Source organism: Eucalyptus grandis, chromosome 7 (assembly GCF_016545825.1).
Source record: "Eucalyptus grandis isolate ANBG69807.140 chromosome 7, ASM1654582v1, whole genome shotgun sequence".
Taxonomy (NCBI): domain Eukaryota; kingdom Viridiplantae; phylum Streptophyta; class Magnoliopsida; order Myrtales; family Myrtaceae; genus Eucalyptus; species Eucalyptus grandis.
The window spans coordinates 28,163,353-28,181,512 of record NC_052618.1 but is presented as its reverse complement, the minus strand read 5'-3'; the positions used below and the strand labels follow the sequence as shown (position 1 = coordinate 28,181,512).

At 39.3% G+C, this 18,160-nt stretch overlaps 1 protein-coding gene across 1 annotated transcript; it reads right to left on the bottom strand.

Moving 5' to 3' along the window:
- Positions 1-15,772: 15,772 nt before the first annotated feature.
- On the bottom strand, positions 15,773-16,153 carry LOC120296030 (NDR1/HIN1-like protein 6). Its single transcript, XM_039317679.1, has one exon. The coding sequence runs from the start codon at positions 16,151-16,153 to the stop codon at positions 15,773-15,775; it is 381 nt and encodes a 126-aa protein (XP_039173613.1).
- Between the last annotated feature and the right edge of the window lie 2,007 nt (positions 16,154-18,160).

Here is an 18,160-nt window from a genome sequence, read left to right as displayed (position 1 = left end):
TATCATAAACTCCAAATATATTTCCAACACTCTCCCTCATACTGGTGACCAATATATGTCAAAGACACCTATCTTGCTTAATAAGTATGTGTGTTGTCTTTGGCATAAGGGCTTTGTAATAACGTTTGTTGGTTGTTCCGCAGTTCCAATGCCTTTTTTCATGAAGACTCCTTCTATAATTTTGTCTCGAGTGAAATGACAATCAACCTCTATGTGTTTTGTCCTTTCATGAAAAACTATATTTATTATCAATTTGAGCACAACGTCATTATCACAGAACAATTCATTGGGTCCATTGATCCCTATACCATGATCTCACATGTAGTCTTCGCCATAACTTGATATTTTGATTCGGTTGATGATAAAAGTATGGTCGATTGTTTTCCATGATATCAATGAATTTCCCAATTTGATGGAGAAACCAATGATAGACTTCTTGGTTATCAGGTAAGTAGCACAGTTCGTATCATAGAAAGCTATCATTTTCATGTTGCAATCACAAGATAAGAATATGCCAAGTCCAAGACACCCCTTCAAATATTTTACAACCTTTAGAGCTACATTCATGTGGGATTGTTTTGGATTATGCCTAAATTGGCCAAGAATCTACATTGCATGGCATTTGTCAAGTCTCGTCATGGTAAAATATATTAATTTGCCAACAAGTCGCTGATATCCTACTGGATCCTTGAGTAATGCATCATTAGTAGATGAAGAAGATCCTTTATTATACTCATGTGATGTAAATTTGATATTTTGATCGATCGGGATAATTGTAGGTTTGCATCATGATAATCCTGCTTCCGAAACAATCTCCAAGATGAATTTTCTTTAACTAAGGCTTATTCCTTTGTCATTCTAAGCAATCTCAATGCTAAGGAAGTACTTGGGAGGTCCCAAGTCCTTGATATGAAAGGTGAGTTGCAAATACTCTTTGAATTTTGCAACATGATATTCATTATTTCCTATGACGAGTATATCATCAACATATGTCGACAAATAAATTGATGAGTTCCTTGTAGTTCGTGTAAACACGACATAACCATACTTGGAGTACTGAAAATCTACATTAGTTAGTGCAATAGTGAATTTGGCATACCATTATTTAGATGCTTGCTTTAGCCCATATAGGGATTTACGTAAGCAACATACTCGAGACTCCCCCTGTCTACATAAACTTGAAGGAAGATCCATATAAATCTCTTCATCCAAATCACCATAAAGAAATGTGTTTTGGACATCCATGTGATGCAGATACCAATTCTGAATGGTTGCAACGGAGAAGGAGTGGACTATGATTTCCTTTGCAACAAGCAAAAAGGTTTCATGGTTGTCGAAACATTCTCTTTTGGTAAATCCTTTTGCAACTAAACAAGCCTTGTATCTTTCAATAGAGCCATCTACCTTGAACTTGAGTTTATATACCCATTTACAACCAATAGGTTTCCAATAAGGAGGCAATGAAACAATATCACAAGTGTGATTTTTCATGAGAGCATTAAGTTTAGATTCCATTGCACATTGCCATCAAGAATCGCATGTTGCTTCAATGAAAGAAGATTGTTCATGTTCTTCCAATATGTGGCTAATGCAATTCAAATACTCGGGGAACAACTGAGTAATACAGGATAGTGTGTACTAGAGAACTCATTACAAAACATAAATAATACTTAATCCATGTGGGTGGATGAAGATTTGAGAATGGAATGAGGAGTACGAATTGTTGAGGATCAATAAAAAAATAAAAATCTCATGGTTTTCTCCCTTTCCTTTTTCTCCTTGTACTGCCTAAAAGTGTTTTTGGGACCATCCAACTGCTCTTCCACCGTCTTGAGCTTGTTCCAAAGAGTAGAGAGACGATTGAAGATGGTGGTGACGCTGAGGTTCCCTTGTTTTAATTATGAGATTGCCTATGTGATTGTGAATAGCTTTGCCCAATCTAGCTGCCCATACATTTTTCGAATGTTTTCCCAAAATCTTTGGGACTCTTTAGTTAGCAGAAGCCTAGTCGCTACGTTGGGGGCAAGGCAGTTCCCAATCCACATACGAACCAATTAATTACACTTTTGCTAGTGTCTTCAGTTGGAAAAAGAATGGCTTCATCGAGGAAACCATCATTGTCCTTTGTGACAAGGGCTTGCTGGAGATCCCTTGATCATGTGCTGAAGTTTTTTGGTCCGATGAATTATATGTTGATCAAGCACAATTGTGGTCCATCAACTAGCTACACATAGAGAGGGTTGTCGGATTCAAGGCGGCCACTGCTACCACTACTATCACTGCTACCAATAGGTAGGAGATAGGGCATAAAGCTATTAGAGGTGTCATGTAAGGTTCTGCCTTTGTCCGAAATAGATCGGGCTATGTGACCCGGATTCACTTCGCTCGATTCACCATTCGGGCTAGATCCACACAGAAGGTGGGCTTGCCCAAATCCAGAAGCATTTAAATCTCTAGGAATCCCATATGAATACTGGGCCCACGCCCTTGTCCCAGTGGCCCATTGGCCTTGGATTGGGTATCACTGAACTTGAGCCCATTAACTTAGGCCAGGAATATGGGTCGAGCCATGTGTGACACCACATTTACTATTCATCCGTGGACTTTTTTTTTTTTTTTAAATTGATCGTCTTCCCCACACCCCAACCGTTGTTGATCGGCGACGGAGTTTCATCAGATTTTATTTTTATTTTTAAAAAATAATAAAAACCCTTTGCAAATGTTGGGTTCACCTTTTTTTTTTTTTTTTTTTGTCATTTTTATCTTTTAACAATTAATAGCTCAACTTTTTATCAATACACTAAAATGATTATTAATTAACAAAGATGATTAATACTACAATAATTAAAAAAAAATTATTCAAAGTTGAAAACAAACCTAAAAGAACCCTAGGCCAAAAGTTGAGCTCTACATCTAATCTATAAACAAATTCTTTTAATATAATTTTTAAATAAATTTACTAATATATATCTTTTACATTACTCTCAACATGAAAATGTAAAAAGTTATATAGTCATTGTTTCTTTTTTGCAATTTTAAAAATACTAAAACTAAAAAACTTAATTTGGTCACACTAAATTGTTTTTCAGATATATGTTTACCAAATAGTCTTGCATTTTCCTAAAGTACTTTTCAGTTATAGTTTACCAAACAGTTTAGCATTTCAAAAAACCCCTTTACCTCAAAGGTATTTGCATTTTCCCAAGGGCATTTCCCTAAAGCCGAACCAAACGTGCCCATCGTCCTTAAAAGTTTTAACTGCAAAATAGGCATCGGTTCTATTGTAAACAATGATGGGATCAACAATGGTAGTCGGCGCCTTGGTAATATTGGCAAATCTAAGTCCATTCCACGGCCCAGTTTAATAAACTTTGATGGAACCATTGCTAGCGGTTTCAAAATTTGAGGTAAGCCGTCAATTTTGTATTTGAGTGTATAGCCTCCAAGGAAAGGATCATGTAGGCATCTCCAGGAAGTCAGAAGATGTTCCAAACTAGTTCTAAAGTTCCATCCCAACGTCATACCAACTAAAATCATGCCTGATGGGTAATCAAAACTTTGCCATGAGTAGTCAACGAAGTCTGAAACATTGCCTTCCTTAAGAACAAGGTTACCAGAATCTAGGTGCTGTGCAACTGGGTTTTGGAGAACCTTGGTTGAATTCATCGACCAAATGACGCTCATTGATCAATTCAGAAGAATAAGTTCACCTTCATTGCTTGTGTTGGAATTTGCGGAAGCGTGTGTTTAATGTGTGTGCAATAGAGTGTTTTGTATGTGAATTATCAAGAAAGCAAATGAACTAAGAACAAAGTGGGCAAGGGCAAAGTAATAATAAAAATGTGTAAAAGAGAATGGCAGCAAGGGACCACAAGAGAACAAAAGAAAGCTTTTTTATTTAGTTATAGTACAAAAGAAGGAGAGGAGCTTACCTTTTTATTCTGCCCCTCAAAATGCACAACCACAAGGCCTTTTATAGGCCTACATCACTGACTTATCTAAGGGAAATCTTTTGCTCTTGTCAGAGATTTTTCTCTTTCTCTCTTTGTCTAGAGACTTCTACATTTGTGCTTTTACACTTTTCATTGCTGCCTAAGCTAGATTTTCTTTTTTAAAGATTTTTATTGACTTTTCTAGCTAATATCAATCTTGAAGTTTCTAGAAATTGGATCAATTCAACACTCCTTCTTGATCCAATTTCGTGTTACACCAAGCTTCTTCTGCAATGTCTCAAACTTGGCTAGTGGTAGTGCTTTAGTGAAGATGTCTGCTACTTGTTCCTCAGTTTTGCAATATTTCAACTTGATCTCTTTGTTATTTTGCGCCTCTCATATGAAGTGATATTTGATGTCGATATGTTTGGTTCTTCCATGGAATACTAGATTCTTTGATATAGCAATTGCAGACTTATTGTCGCAAAGTATCGGAGTTGATTTCATCTGTGCTTCTCCAATGTCTTTTAGAATTCTTCAAAGCCATATTGCTTGACTGACGGTCGTTGCAACTGCAATGTATTCAACTTCTGCAGTAGACTGTGCCACTGAGTCTTGTTTTTTGGATGCCCATGAGAATATTCCAGAACCCAGTCTGAATGCGTAGCTAGTAGTACTTCTCCTATCATCAACTGAACCTGCTCAGTCGCTATTAGTGTAGCCAATGAGCTTGGCATTTGTACTTGGCTGATACCAAATGCCATAATTGATAGTTCCTTATAAATATTTGAGAATTCTCTTGGCAGCTCCAAAGTGAATTTGACTTGGACTTTGCATGAATCGTGATAGTAGACTTGTCGTATATATAATATCCGGTCGTGCAATAGTGAGATATAGCATACTACCGATCAAACTTCTATAGAGAGAGGCGTCAGCTTTTTCTGCTCCATCTTCCTTCAATAGTTTCTCATTTGTCATGAGCGGAGTTGAAACTGCTTTACAATAGTTCATCTTGATTTTCTTTAGGAGGTTCATGGTATATTTCTTTTGCGAGATAAAAACTTTTAACATAGTATTAGAGCTAGATTCACCTAGGTGCGTAACTGAGCCAGACATAAGGGACCATGAAGCCAAAGCTAGGATGGTTATGGGCATTTGTCCTCACCATCCTCAACTAAAAAGGCCAGAGCTCGAGCAAGAGCCAAGAGAGCCAGAGCCGGAGCCAGAGCTAGAATCAAAAGCTAGAGCTTGAGCGAGAGCTAAGAGAGCCAGAGTTAGAGCCAGAGCTAGAACCAAAGCCGAAGCCGGAGCCAGAGCTTGAGCCCAAGTTAACAACTACAACTAAGAGCATTTTGATGCCCCGAGACATATGGGACATCGTTGAAGAAAATACATGCACATTCAAAGGCAAGTGCAAGTGTTTCAACAAGATAAAGCATGGGATTTTGGAACAAAGACAACATAAAAGGCATGAGATAAATTACAAGAGAAATTTCAAGGTTGCTAGCTGACCTAGAAGATTCATGTGGGAATGCAAGCAAGTAAAAGCCAAGTTGAAGAAGAAATTCTAGAACAAGCTAGAGAAGTCTACGTGCATGGGAAACATGTGAAGAAGATAAAAAGAAGTCCAAGAGAGGCTGAGGCAGTGAAGAAAAGAAACTTGAATGAAAGTCCACAATAGTGGCTGAAGAAGAAACCTACGTGGGTAGCAAGAGTACTTGGAAAAGAAGAAAATGAGCTGTCTTGCAGCTGTATTATGGCAGTGAAAAAGTCAAAAATGTCATGCTTGAAGTAAGTTGTAATTGTCTATAAATAGTCTTGTAGTTCATTCATTTGAGTGTGTGAGGTGAACCCTCCACCTTGTGTGCGGGGTAAATCCTCCACCGTGAGAGGTCTTAGACCTCCACCGTGATCATGTGAGGAGATGAGCTTAAAAATCTTCATCAAACTATTTTGTTCAACTAATGAAATTATTTCTCCCATATCTCATGTCCTATATCCTCCAATTGCCCTATCTTGTCCATTGTCCATATACTACAAACTATACCATTCACTCGCACACATCACTAATCATCAATACCAAAACCATGCTTCTACACACACACAATCCAAAAAAATTTAACAACTTATTTTCAGAGTACTATTTAAATCAGTGAGTTGATTATTTCTATTACCAACCCAAACAACCGTTTCAGGACTCACTGCGAATTATATCCCTAGGAAGCTGTTTTTTTTTTTTTTTTTTAGCTTCCGGCAAAGAAGAAACCGAGTTCAAATTTTTGGCCTAAGGAAACTAATTTGTCTCCCTCTCTAATATATTGAGTTGAACTTAGGGTATTAGCTGCACTTGACAAGTATAGCAGACACAGAACGACGATGGAAGTGCAGAAGAAACTAAAGACAAGAGGATATGCCATCACAGACCCTTCTTTTTTATCTACGAGACAGATAAAGATTCAAACTTCTCATAATAGCATAGCAAGAGAGAAGATAGATACCTTTGTTTGGAGAAGAGCAAGTTATAGGAGTTCCAGAATGGATTGAGTTGGGTCAAGCAAGCAGACCATCACCCAAATGTTCCTAGATCGGTCTCCAAACAAAACTTTCTTTTTATATAAACTCTATAAACATGAACTATTTTTTTCTCGGAAAAAGTACCATAAAAGTCTTAAATCTATTGCGTTAGTACTAATTCAATCATAAACCTTTTAATTGAACAAATTTAGCTATAAACCTTTTCGTATTGGTACTAATTCAGTCCATCTAGCTAATTTTAATTGATCGGGGTGACATGGACGTCGGGCAGACGCTGATGTGGACACCGATCAAACACCGACGTTGCAATCTTTATATAATTTTTATTTTTTTAATTTATTATTTTTTCTTTTTCCTTTTCCTTTTCCTTTCTTTTTCTCTCCTTCTTCCTTGGGCCAATGAGGGCTAGGGCCACAAAACTCTCGCCAACCACTAGCGTCCACGTCAGCACTGATAAGCCAAAATTGATCAGATAAAATGAATTAATACAAATATGAAAATGTTTAAGATTAAATTAGTTCAATTGAAATATTTAGGACTGAATTGGTATCAATGCAATAAGTTTATGATTTTTTTGGGTACTTTTCCTTCTTCTTTTTTTCTTTTTTAATAAATACTAAGTGTTATTTTGGATTCAATGGGCATCCCAAAAGCATAAACTAATTTGACAACCTTTGTAGTTCTTTTGATTTCTATGCCCATCTCATGCGTAATCATTGTTTTAGGAAAACATCCAGATTAAATGTGCGTAGCGGTTATTTTATCAAACTGAAAATGCGAGAGACATAACATTGATACATACTTATTCTTTTTTTTTATCTCCTTTGAAAAGGACATATTGTCTCAACCTACTTATCAATTTTCTTCTTCCTTTAATATAGAACTTAGAGGACGCATATTTGGGAAATGAGAGTAATATCTTGGTTGGTGCATTACTTGACAAGAGTTTCCACTTGAACTATTGTTGGGGTGGGTGAAGAAAGGGAAGAGCAGAAATGATAAAACAAGATAAACAAAGTCAAAAAGTCAAAAAGAAAAAAAAAACAACTGAAAAATGTTTTTGACCATCGTGTTTCATTCGTACTACCATGTTTATAAAAAAACATATCCGATAATTATGGACATCACCACAGAGAAAATGGAAAAAAGGACACGAGCGGTAATCAAAGTTACCCGACTCTTGTTCACCATTCTTCTCTTAGGCCATTTCTTTGTCCAATTCGAGTTCAGTTGACTATAATTTTAAAATATACGGAGTTCGAAATGAAAAGGAGAAGAAATTGGACATTATTAAAACTATCTCAATTCTCTTATTATATATTCCCAGACTACATAATCTGTTTTGAAACGTGAACCATGCATAGTTATATTACTTAAGAGATATATACACACAAATTCTATAGTGTGTTAATTTATGGAATTAAGGGATAGATGTTGAATAATATCGAAACTTCATTTTTGAGTTGGTCCCTTAGCCTTCAATTTGGCTGATTAATTGCTTAATCATAAGCAAGTAGTGGTGAGCATGGTTCAAGTTGAACTGGTCCACCCCCTAATCCTAGGACCAACCCACACAATGCTAATCCTCAATTTTTGGGACCTATGACCGATCCTATTGAGTTTTGGACCAAGGACTGGACCGAACCCACGGTCCGATTCCAAGATCAACTTCGGACCAACCGATAATTTTTTATTTCATTTTTAATACTCATTGAAAAAGCAATTGAAGACAGACTGACCCAATGAGTTTAGTCCGATTTCAAGATCAACCTAGGACCAACCAATAAATTTTTATTTCATTTTTTGTACTCCTTGAAATGGCAACTAAAGACCAGACCAACCCAATGGGTTCAATGACGAGCGAGGTCAGCTAAGAAAGGCAAGCAGTGAGGATCGAGTGAGGTGAGCATCGAACAGAGTGAGCATCGAGTGTCAAGCGGGGAGCAAGCCAAGCGAGAATCAAGCGGTGAGTGGCATGAGTAACCCAAAGCGAGCGAGCCGAGTGTTAAGTGGCGAGTAGAGAAGTTGTTTCTCTTGATTTTGGCAAATTGAAGACTAAGAAGTCAAATAAGCTAGAAGAGAATGAATACTAAAGGATGATGCCGTAAGGAGCTATTTATGCCATTTTGGATGCTGCAAAGACTCCTCACAAAAACATTTTTCTCCTTTGTAAATTATGACTGTTGACGCCATAAAAGACATTAAAAATTTAAGTTAGTAAAGAACAATGTAAAATTACTTGAACTACTTACTAAATAGTTGTTTAATGTTGTTGACATCGTTTATTTTAAGGTTTTTCTATATAAAAAATAACTATAAATAATATATATAGAGTTAAGGTTGGTCCGAATTGGACTGACCCTAAATTCATAGAACCGATGACCAACCCACACAGTACTGGTCCAGGAATCTTAGGACCAAGGACCGATCCAGTCTTCCTGAGAACCGGACGAGGACCGACAAGGTTGGGTTGGTCCATGGTCAGTCCAAGGTTGACCCTAGACCGATGCTCACCCATATAAGCAAGCCAAGAGAGAAGTGGGCTGAGCCCATCTTTATATGTTTGATCTTCTTGAGCACGTGGGCCAATATGTAATACTATTGGCCTAGAAAAGGATTAACAATGAAAATCAGCCAATATATATAAATATAAAGGTACATATTACGAGATTAACATATTAGAAGATGCGTCATATTCTTACTGAAATATTGGGCATTGGACATTGAGTCTTGTTAAATACTAATGCTATTTCTATTCATTAAGAAAGAAAAAGCCTATACTCTATCATTGACATAAATAGTGGGAGAGCCGCAATCTATGGAATAAAAGGTAAAACTTTATCTAAGTAAAAGTTGTGGAAGTCCATCTGTAAAGAGGATATCAAGTTAGTGTTGTCGCATACATCATATCGGTTATCCATTTTGTGTGATTTCCAACAATCGAGTACTCCATTTAGGCCCCATGAATCCATAGTGATTTTCTACATGGGGAAAACGGATGCAGTTAGAGAGTGCAACATGATGATTCTTTTTTTCCCTATTTGGCCGCTACAGTATCGCCTGGTAATCCATAGTTACACGTTAAAGTAAACCGAGCCAAGCCACACCCAAAAAAAAAAAAAAAGAATAAGAAAAGAAAAAGCCGGTTTAAGTCAACCTAAGTAAGCGGATTGTTTTTGGCGCAGAAGTTGTCGTCGTTCGTTCCTGAGCTTTTCTAGTTGATTGACTTGAAAGAGGAAGGAGCCGAGAAGGCACCGACCTGCAGGTCCCACCCTTTGACCTTCGCATTCACGACAAAGAAGGAATAAGAGATGGTTTGATAATTGATTGACTTTTTGCATTTCGCGACTTTTTGCGTTAATTTCTACCAATGTGCGTATCTCTCTCTCTCTTCTTCTCGCATTCACGACAAAGAAGGAATAAGAGATGGTTTGATAATTGATTGACTTTTTGCATTTCGCGACTTTTTGCGTTAATTTCTACCAATGTGCGTATCTCTCTCTCTCTCTCTCTCTCTCTCTCTCTCTCTCTCTCTCAACAGGCACTAGATAGCTAAAAGGAAGAAGATCATCAGCTAATGATTGGAAACGCAGCTGAAGCATGATCGCGAAGTTGAGCTTGCTTATTGCAATGCATAATAATTTCAAATGAACTTCATTTGATCGACTAGTTTCTAAAAGTTACACGATGAGCTACTAGCTGCAGAAGCAACTGCTACTACAAGAAGAGAAACTCCATCCATTCAAAAATGAATGAAGAACTACATGATCGATGCATCCACTATTACTAAGGTTCTTCGGAGACAAGGAAATGATGATCATGAGGAGATTGATCAGTGGAACACCCGAGAGTAATGATGAAAAGTTTGGGGTTCCCGTTAATTTTCTGCTGATTAAACGAAGTGAACCAGGCAATCCTTCCCTCCATCTTTTAACTCCCCGATGCGTCTCGATGAAGAAAGCCCGATGCTCAAATCCTCGCATTTGACCTCCACAAACACGCTTTTGCTCGGCCAATAAGCATGCATGAACTTGACACTAACCTGCATCCTCACCGACATCACAGCTAACCCTTTCCTCAGTTCCTCGTACACAGTGAACTGAAACGGCCTCTTCCTCCTCGTTCTGCAGCCAGGCCTCGGGCCTGTTTCCACCTGGAAGGTCAGGACTCCTCGGCCCCTCTTGTTGATGTGATGCTCCGACGATGATGTGTGGTTGTGGCTTGAGAGAGGGAGCTGGCACTTGTGGTGAACTAGTGCAAGCCAGAGGGTGACGTCTTGGATGACCACTCCGAGTTTCTTGTTAGGGTTGGTGGCAGTAAGCTCGATCCCGACGTGAAGTTTCAGAGGAGGGCATGAGGTGTCGGAGGTATTGGGGAGGCCGGAGAGGGAGAGAGAGTCGAGCCAGAACGTGGGAGCGCGAGGGTTCAGGACAAGCCATGCAATGGCGATGATTGCGCCGATCAAGACAACAAGGAGGACCAGTGACTGCATTATACGGAAGACGGTTCTGTAGGATCTGGAGGAGGTGGAGGGGGTGGCGGTAGCGGTGGCGGCAGAGGAGGTGGTGGTGGTGGTGGTGGTGGTGGTGGTTGCCATTGGGAGAAAACTCTCTGGTGCCTGAAGAGTGCTGAAGAAGGAGGAGATGGAGGGAAGAAATTGGATCGACGACATGCTTTTATAATAAGGGTAAACAAGATTTTTCTCAAAGCCGCGTCTCAAAAAGATCCGTGGCCTCTCAAACTTGTACTTTTTGGGGGAGAGAAAGTCGTCGCAAGCAACTGCAGAGGAAACGACTTGTGCTCGAACTCGTGCGTTTTCTACCCAAGTGAAAAAGGAAAACGCCGTATACGAGAATAAATCCAAATGGGTTTGCTCTTCTCGGGGACAAAGACATCGCATCGACGAGACTTAAATCTTGTATTTTGGGGCACATGCTATAAAAGACAGAAACGCAGACATGCACCCGCCTTATACTATTAGTAATCCCACGGGTACCAAATTGGTGTACCAAACCAGTTTCTAAAATGATTTGGTTAGGATTCGATTTTGTGCCGTATTTGTCGCGAACCCATTTGTTCTCCAAAGCATATTTTTACGACCACTTCAATTTTAGCTTTAAGCTCTCGAGCGTCATACTTTAGTATCTCAAACGTGGCTTCTAGGTTGCGTTGAGCGACGGGGAGCATTTATTTTACAACAAATTTCACTGGTGTGATGAAGGTCATTTAGAAGTTATCATGAGATCTTGAAGTTAGATTGCGGCTCCCTATTCATTTGGACGGCAAAGTCAAAAGTAGCAGCTGAAAGCGCCGGATTTCGGTTTCGAAGGTTCGTGCATGCGCACGTGGGTTGACTACCTTTTTGGAGTGGGCTTTACGTTCCTTCGATCCCACACGGGGCGTCGTTGCATGTCCGCGAAGGAAGGAGCCGAGAAGGCAAACCGCGTGCCTCGCGCTCGATATTCTTGCATGTCGTTGTCGATCGCCCTCTCCATCCGCTCGACATTTCTACCTCGGAGTTTCTTCTGATGTACGTCTCTCTCTCTCTCTCGGCTGGGTCAACCTCTATGTTTGCCCAGCTCAGCTAGAGGGAAAGAAGATTGAGGTTTCCGTTCTTGATTCGAAGGCCAACCATTAACTGAATTTGCTCAAATTTAAATATGTTATTCATGAGACTGTTGGCTATGAATTGATCAATTTCATTCGATGAAAACCTCCTATGAATTCTCTAATCACAGTTAGGATTTTCTTGCTTTATTTATGTTAATCCACATTTGTGGTAAGGAAAAACAGTTATATTATTAATATTAAACATCTAATGTGTGACTAGAGAAAACCACTTTGTGTATCTTACTTTCCTTAGTGATTAATAGAAGTTTTGGGCAATCTATAATTTTTCTCACATTGGGTTTCCACGTAAAACTTTGATATTTTTGCTGGCTTTGTCTTGTTATATTTACTTATCGTGAGGTTGTGTTGTATTGGCTGATTGTTGCTAAGGTTAAGTCAATTTCGGTCAATTTAGTTTTGGGGGAGATGTTGATCTTGGATTGGGTTTAATTCATAGAGAATTGTTGCTTCGATTTTCCCCAGCACTCTCTACACACACTGGAAAGCTAAAAGAAATGAAGGAAAATAATTGAAAAGAAGAATCAAATCGTCAACTAGCGATTGTAAACACGGCTGAAGCATGATCACGAAGTTAAGCTTAATTATTAACAATACATAATTTCATATGAAATTCATCTAATTGATTAATTCCTAAAAGATACACGATGAGCTACTGGCTGCAGTAGCAACTACCACCACACGAAGAGCAACTCCATCCATTATAAAAGGAATGAAGAACGCCTTGATTTATGCCTGCACTGTTCACCAACGTTTTTCAAATATTAGAGGCTTGTGACAGCGCATAAGGCTTAGTTTGATTCGCAAAAAAAAAAAAAAATGATTTGAAAAAATAAAATTTCCTTAATATTGATCTCTTGTGTCGCTTACAAAAGTGAATAAATGAAAGTTATTTTCATTGTTTGCACAAAATATTTAGACATGAATTATTGTTGATAAAGAAAACATTGTTCAACGATTGAATATTTCAAGCCACGTGAGCATATATTTTTAAAAAAAAAAAAATTTCAAAAAATTTTATTTTTTTGGAACAAACAGACATACCCCAAGTCGGCATTTTATATATTTTTAAAATGCTGTAAGCTCTTGTTAGTAAATGAACTCGTCAAGATTTGTGAAAAAAAAGTTAATAGTGGAACATGTTGGGAGACATGCCTTTCCACTGTACTTCACGTTGGACCAAACAAGACCCTATGTTGGGTATATTTATAGCCCTTAAACATATCCACATCATATGTTGGAACATCAATTTCGGTTCCCATTAAATTCAGCCCATATCGATCCGTAATTCACTATCCATGATATGCGGGTTCGGTTAACAGCTTTCGCATAAAAACTACTGAGAGTTCCCATTATTCTTTGCTTGGGCTCTGAGAAATTTATTTCTAGTGTCTATATCGACGCATTTTATCAATGAAATTGCCCATATTTTATAATGGCCAGTTTGATTAGCCCCTACACACGTGATATGTGATTTCTTGAGAATGATTAAAGGTATGCTAAGCCTGCATAAGAAGACTTACGAATTAAATGATGTGTTGGACTCTTATTGGAATAGCGGACATTGAACATCGCGTCTTCAGTATTTCTTTTTGTTGAAGAAAAAAAAAAGTTTACACTCTGTTATCAACACAAATAGTAGAAGAGTCACACCTTACAAATTAAATGATGAAATTTATTAGAGTAAAATTAGCATAAGTCAATTTATAAGGGTGGATATCAAGTTAAGGTCGTCACACACATCATATCGATTATCTATTTTGTGGAATTTCGAACAATCTTTTATTACATAATTTTCTAGGACGGGGAAAATGGAGGTAGTTGGATTGAGTAATCTCCTCCTCTCTCCAAGTAATTGATAGTTAAACGCTAAAGTATGCCGATTTTCTTCTCCTTCTCCTTCTCGGAGACGTTGGGGAGGTCAGAGAGAGAGAGAGAGGGAGTCAAGCTGGAACGCTGGAGGACGAGGGTTCAGGACGAGCCACACGACGGCGATGACTGCGTTGATCGAGGAAACAAGGAGGATAGAAGCTGGATAATATCAAAAGTTGATTTTGAGTTGGTCCTCGGCCTCCAAGTTGGCTAATTATTCTTTGCTTGCTCATGAACAAGCAAAAAGAGAAGTGGGCTGAGCCCATCTTTATATGGTTGAGCTTCTTGAGCACGTGGGCCAATATGTGATACTATGGGCCTAGGAAATGACTAATAATGAAAATCAGCCAATATATGTAGATATAAAGGTATGCTAAGTCTCAATAACGAGATTAACATATTAAAAGATGCGTTGGATTCTTATTAAATTATTGGGCATTGGACATTGAGTCTTGTTAAATATTAATGCTATTTCTATTCGTTTAGAATGAAAATGTCTACACTCTATCAACATAAATAGTAGTGGAGTTGCAACCTAAGGAATAAAGGGTGAAACTTTATTTGAGAGAAAGTTGTGGAAGTCAATTTGTAAGGACGAATATCAAGTTAGGGTCATTGCATGCACCATAATAATTATCTATTTTGTGTGATTTCCAACAATCGAGCACTCCATTTAGGCCACATGTATTCGTAGTGATTTTCCACGTGGGGAAAATAAATGTGGTTGGATCGTGCAACCTGCTGATTCTTTTTGCCTATTTGGACGCTAAAGTATCGCCTAGTAATCGATAGTTACATGCTAAAGTAGACCGAGCCACGGCATGCCAAACAAATAAAAAGAAAAAGCCGGTTTTAATTAGACATGATGGGATCTAAGTCAACCTAGGTCAGCGGATTGTTTTTGGCGTAGAAGTCAACGGAATCCGTCGTTGTTTATATCTGATTCGGGCAAGAAGTTGACGTCGTTCGTTTCTGAGCTTTTTCTAGTAAATTGACTTAAAAGAGGAAGGAGCCGAGAAGGCACCAACCTGCGTGTTCCACCCTTGACCTTTGCAGTCACGACAAAGAAGAACATAAAATATGGCTCAATAATTAGTTGACTTTATGCATGTCATTACCGATCGACCTCTCCATCCACTCGCAACATTTCTACCTTAATTTCTACCAACGTACGTATCTCTCTCTCTCTCTCAACGCGCACTGGAAAGCTAAAAGGAAGAAGATCGTCACCTGATGATTGTAAACACAACTGAAGCATGATCGCGAAGTTGAGCTTACTTATTACAATACATAATAATCTCAAAATTAACTTCATTCGATCGATTAGTTTCTAAAAGGTACACGATGAGCTACTAGCTACAGAAGCAGCTAATTCTACACGAAGAGAAACTCCATCCATTCAAAAAGGAATGGAGAACTCCGTGATCCATGCATCCACTATTCCTAACGTTCTTCAGAGACAAGGAAATGATGATCATGAGGAGATTGATTATTCAGGAGTAATGATGAAAAATTGAGCTTTCCCATTAATTTTTGCTGATTAAGCGAAGTGAACCAAGCAATCCTTCTTTCCATCTTTTAACTTCCCGATTGAGGAGGAGAGCTCGATGCTCAAATTCTCGCATTCCACCTTTACCGACATGCGCTTGCTCGGCCAATATGCATGCATGAACTTGACGCTAACCTTCATCTTCACGGACATCACTGCCTCACCCACAGGGAAATGAAACGGCCTCTTCTTCCTCATTCCTCGGCGAGGCCTCAGGGCTGTTTTGCCCTCGAAGATGAGGACTTCTTGGCTCCTTTTACTGATGGGATACTCCGACGATGCTGTGTGGTTGGGGCTCAAGAGGGAGCTGGCACTTGCAGTGAACTTTTGCGAGCCAGAGGTTGACGTCCTGGATGACCACGCCGAGTTTCTTGTTTGGGTTGGTGGCGGTGAGCTGGATCCGAACGTGGGGTCCTGGAGGACGGGATGAGGCATCGGAGGCACTGGGGAGGCCGGAGAGGGACAGGGAGTCAAGCCGGAATGCGGGAGGGCGGGGGTTTAGGACGAGCCACGCGATGGTGATGACCGTGCCAATCGAGACAATGAGGAGGACCAGTGACTGCATCGTACGGGAGACGATTCTGAAGGATTTGGAGGAGGAGGTGGGGGCGGCGGCGGTGACGGCAGAGGTAGCCATCGGGAGAAAACTTCTCCGTTGCCTAAGAGTAGTGAAGAAGGATGTGATGGAGGGAAGAAACTGGATCGACGATATGCTTTTATAAGAAAGGGTCAAACAAAATTTTCGCTATGTCCGAGAACATTCGCGGCTTCTTAACCCTTTTACTCCTGGTGTGAAAGGCGAGACGGGAGAGAATGTCGTCGCGAGCAAAATGTAGTGAAAACGTGTATTCTCGCTCGTGCGTTTTCTACCTTGAAAAGGGAATCACCATGGTATGACGTTGGCGAGAACAAATCCAAATGGGATTTTTCTTCTTGGGGGGAAAAAAGGCGTTGTATTGACAAGACTTAATCTTGCACTTTTGGGCATATTCTCGTGTAAATCATAAGTAATCTTGGAGTTACGAGATCGGTATACCAAATCAGTTTATAAAATAATTTGGCTAGTATTCAATTTTGCATCATATTTACGGTGGACCCATTTGTTTTCCATATCATATTTTTACTACCACCTCTATCTTTAGCTTTAAACTCTTGATTTTTATACTGTAGTATCTCAAATCGGGCTCTTAGTAAGTACTTCTTGAAGGTACGGAGGCCAAACGGGTAAACGGGATATTTTGAAATTAAACGAATTTAATAGAAAACTCGTCTGTCTGATGACAAATGACGTGCCGAAAAAAGAAATTTTAAAGCTGAAATTTGGGGATATATTTCCCAAAGTCGCCGTTTTATGGTGGAAGAAACGAGTAGTTGGACGGTAATATCTGTCGCTACCAAGGCAAGAGGCGAGAAACTGCTCGTATGAAAACCGCGGAAGCAGGCAGGAGCTGGAACCGCCGCTTTTTGGTTTTGAAGGTCCGTGCATGCACAAGTGGGTTGACTTACTTTTGGAAGTGGGCTTTACGTTCCTTCGATCCCCACATGGCATCATCTTATGTCCGCGAAGGAAGGAACCGAGAAGGCGAACGGCATGTAAAACCCGCTCGACATTTCTACCTCGTAGGTTCTTCCAGTGTACGTCTCTCTCTCTCTCTCTCTCTCTCTCTCTCTCTCTCTCTCTCTCTCTCGTCAAGATTTGTAAATAGCAAATTGTGGAACACGGTGGGAGACATGTTGGTCTATCTGGCCTTCGTGCACTGCACTTCATGTTCGGACCAAGCAATGACCCGATCCAAGTTGCCTTTTGAAAGAAGATGAAGAAGACTAGAGAGATTTGTGAATTTCGTGTATTCAATATATATTCTGATGTACAATGCTTCTGTAATTATAGTACAGAAAAGAAATAATAAAGGCAAAGAAATATTTAGAAATCAAATCTATTCTCAATCTAAGATTTCTAGCTAATTTATGTACAGACCAATTTGGTCAAGAATCCGAGTGTATCTTCCAGATTGATGCATATCTTCCAACACTCCCCCTCAAGCTGGTGGCTGGTAGATATCCAAGACTCCTAGCTTGCTTAGTAGATATGCATGATGTCTTTGACATAGAGGTTTGGTGAAAATATCAGCTGGTTGTTCTTCCGTTCCAATTCCTCTGGTCTCGATTACTCCTTCTTGAACCTTGTCTCGAGTGAAATGACAATCCACTTCTATATGCTTTGATCTTTCATGAACTATAGGATTTGCTGCAAGTTTGAGTGCGGCATCGTTGTCACAGAACAACTTAGTCGGACCCTTCAATTTTATCCCAAGATCCCCAAGTAGTCCCCATATCCATATGATCTCACAAGTAGTCTTTGACATAGCTCGATACTCTGCTTCGGCTGAAGATAATGATACGGTAGCCTGCTTCTTGGTTTTCCATGAAAGAAGAGAATTTCCAAGTTTAATACAAAAACCTATAATGGATCGTCGACTCATAGGACAGGTCGCATAATCTGCATCACCATATGCTAACATTTCCATGCTGCAATCTCTGGATAAAAGAATCCCTAGTCCTGGACACTTCTTCAAATATTTCACGACCTTCAAAGCAGCATTTAAGTGAGACAACTTAGGACTATGCATGAACTGACTGAGAG

Excerpts from the sequence above, each read along its gene's own strand:
- LOC120296030 (XM_039317679.1), bottom strand. The coding sequence starts at position 16,153 with ATGGCTACCTCTGCCGTCACCGCCGCCGCCCCCACCTCCTCCTCCAAA.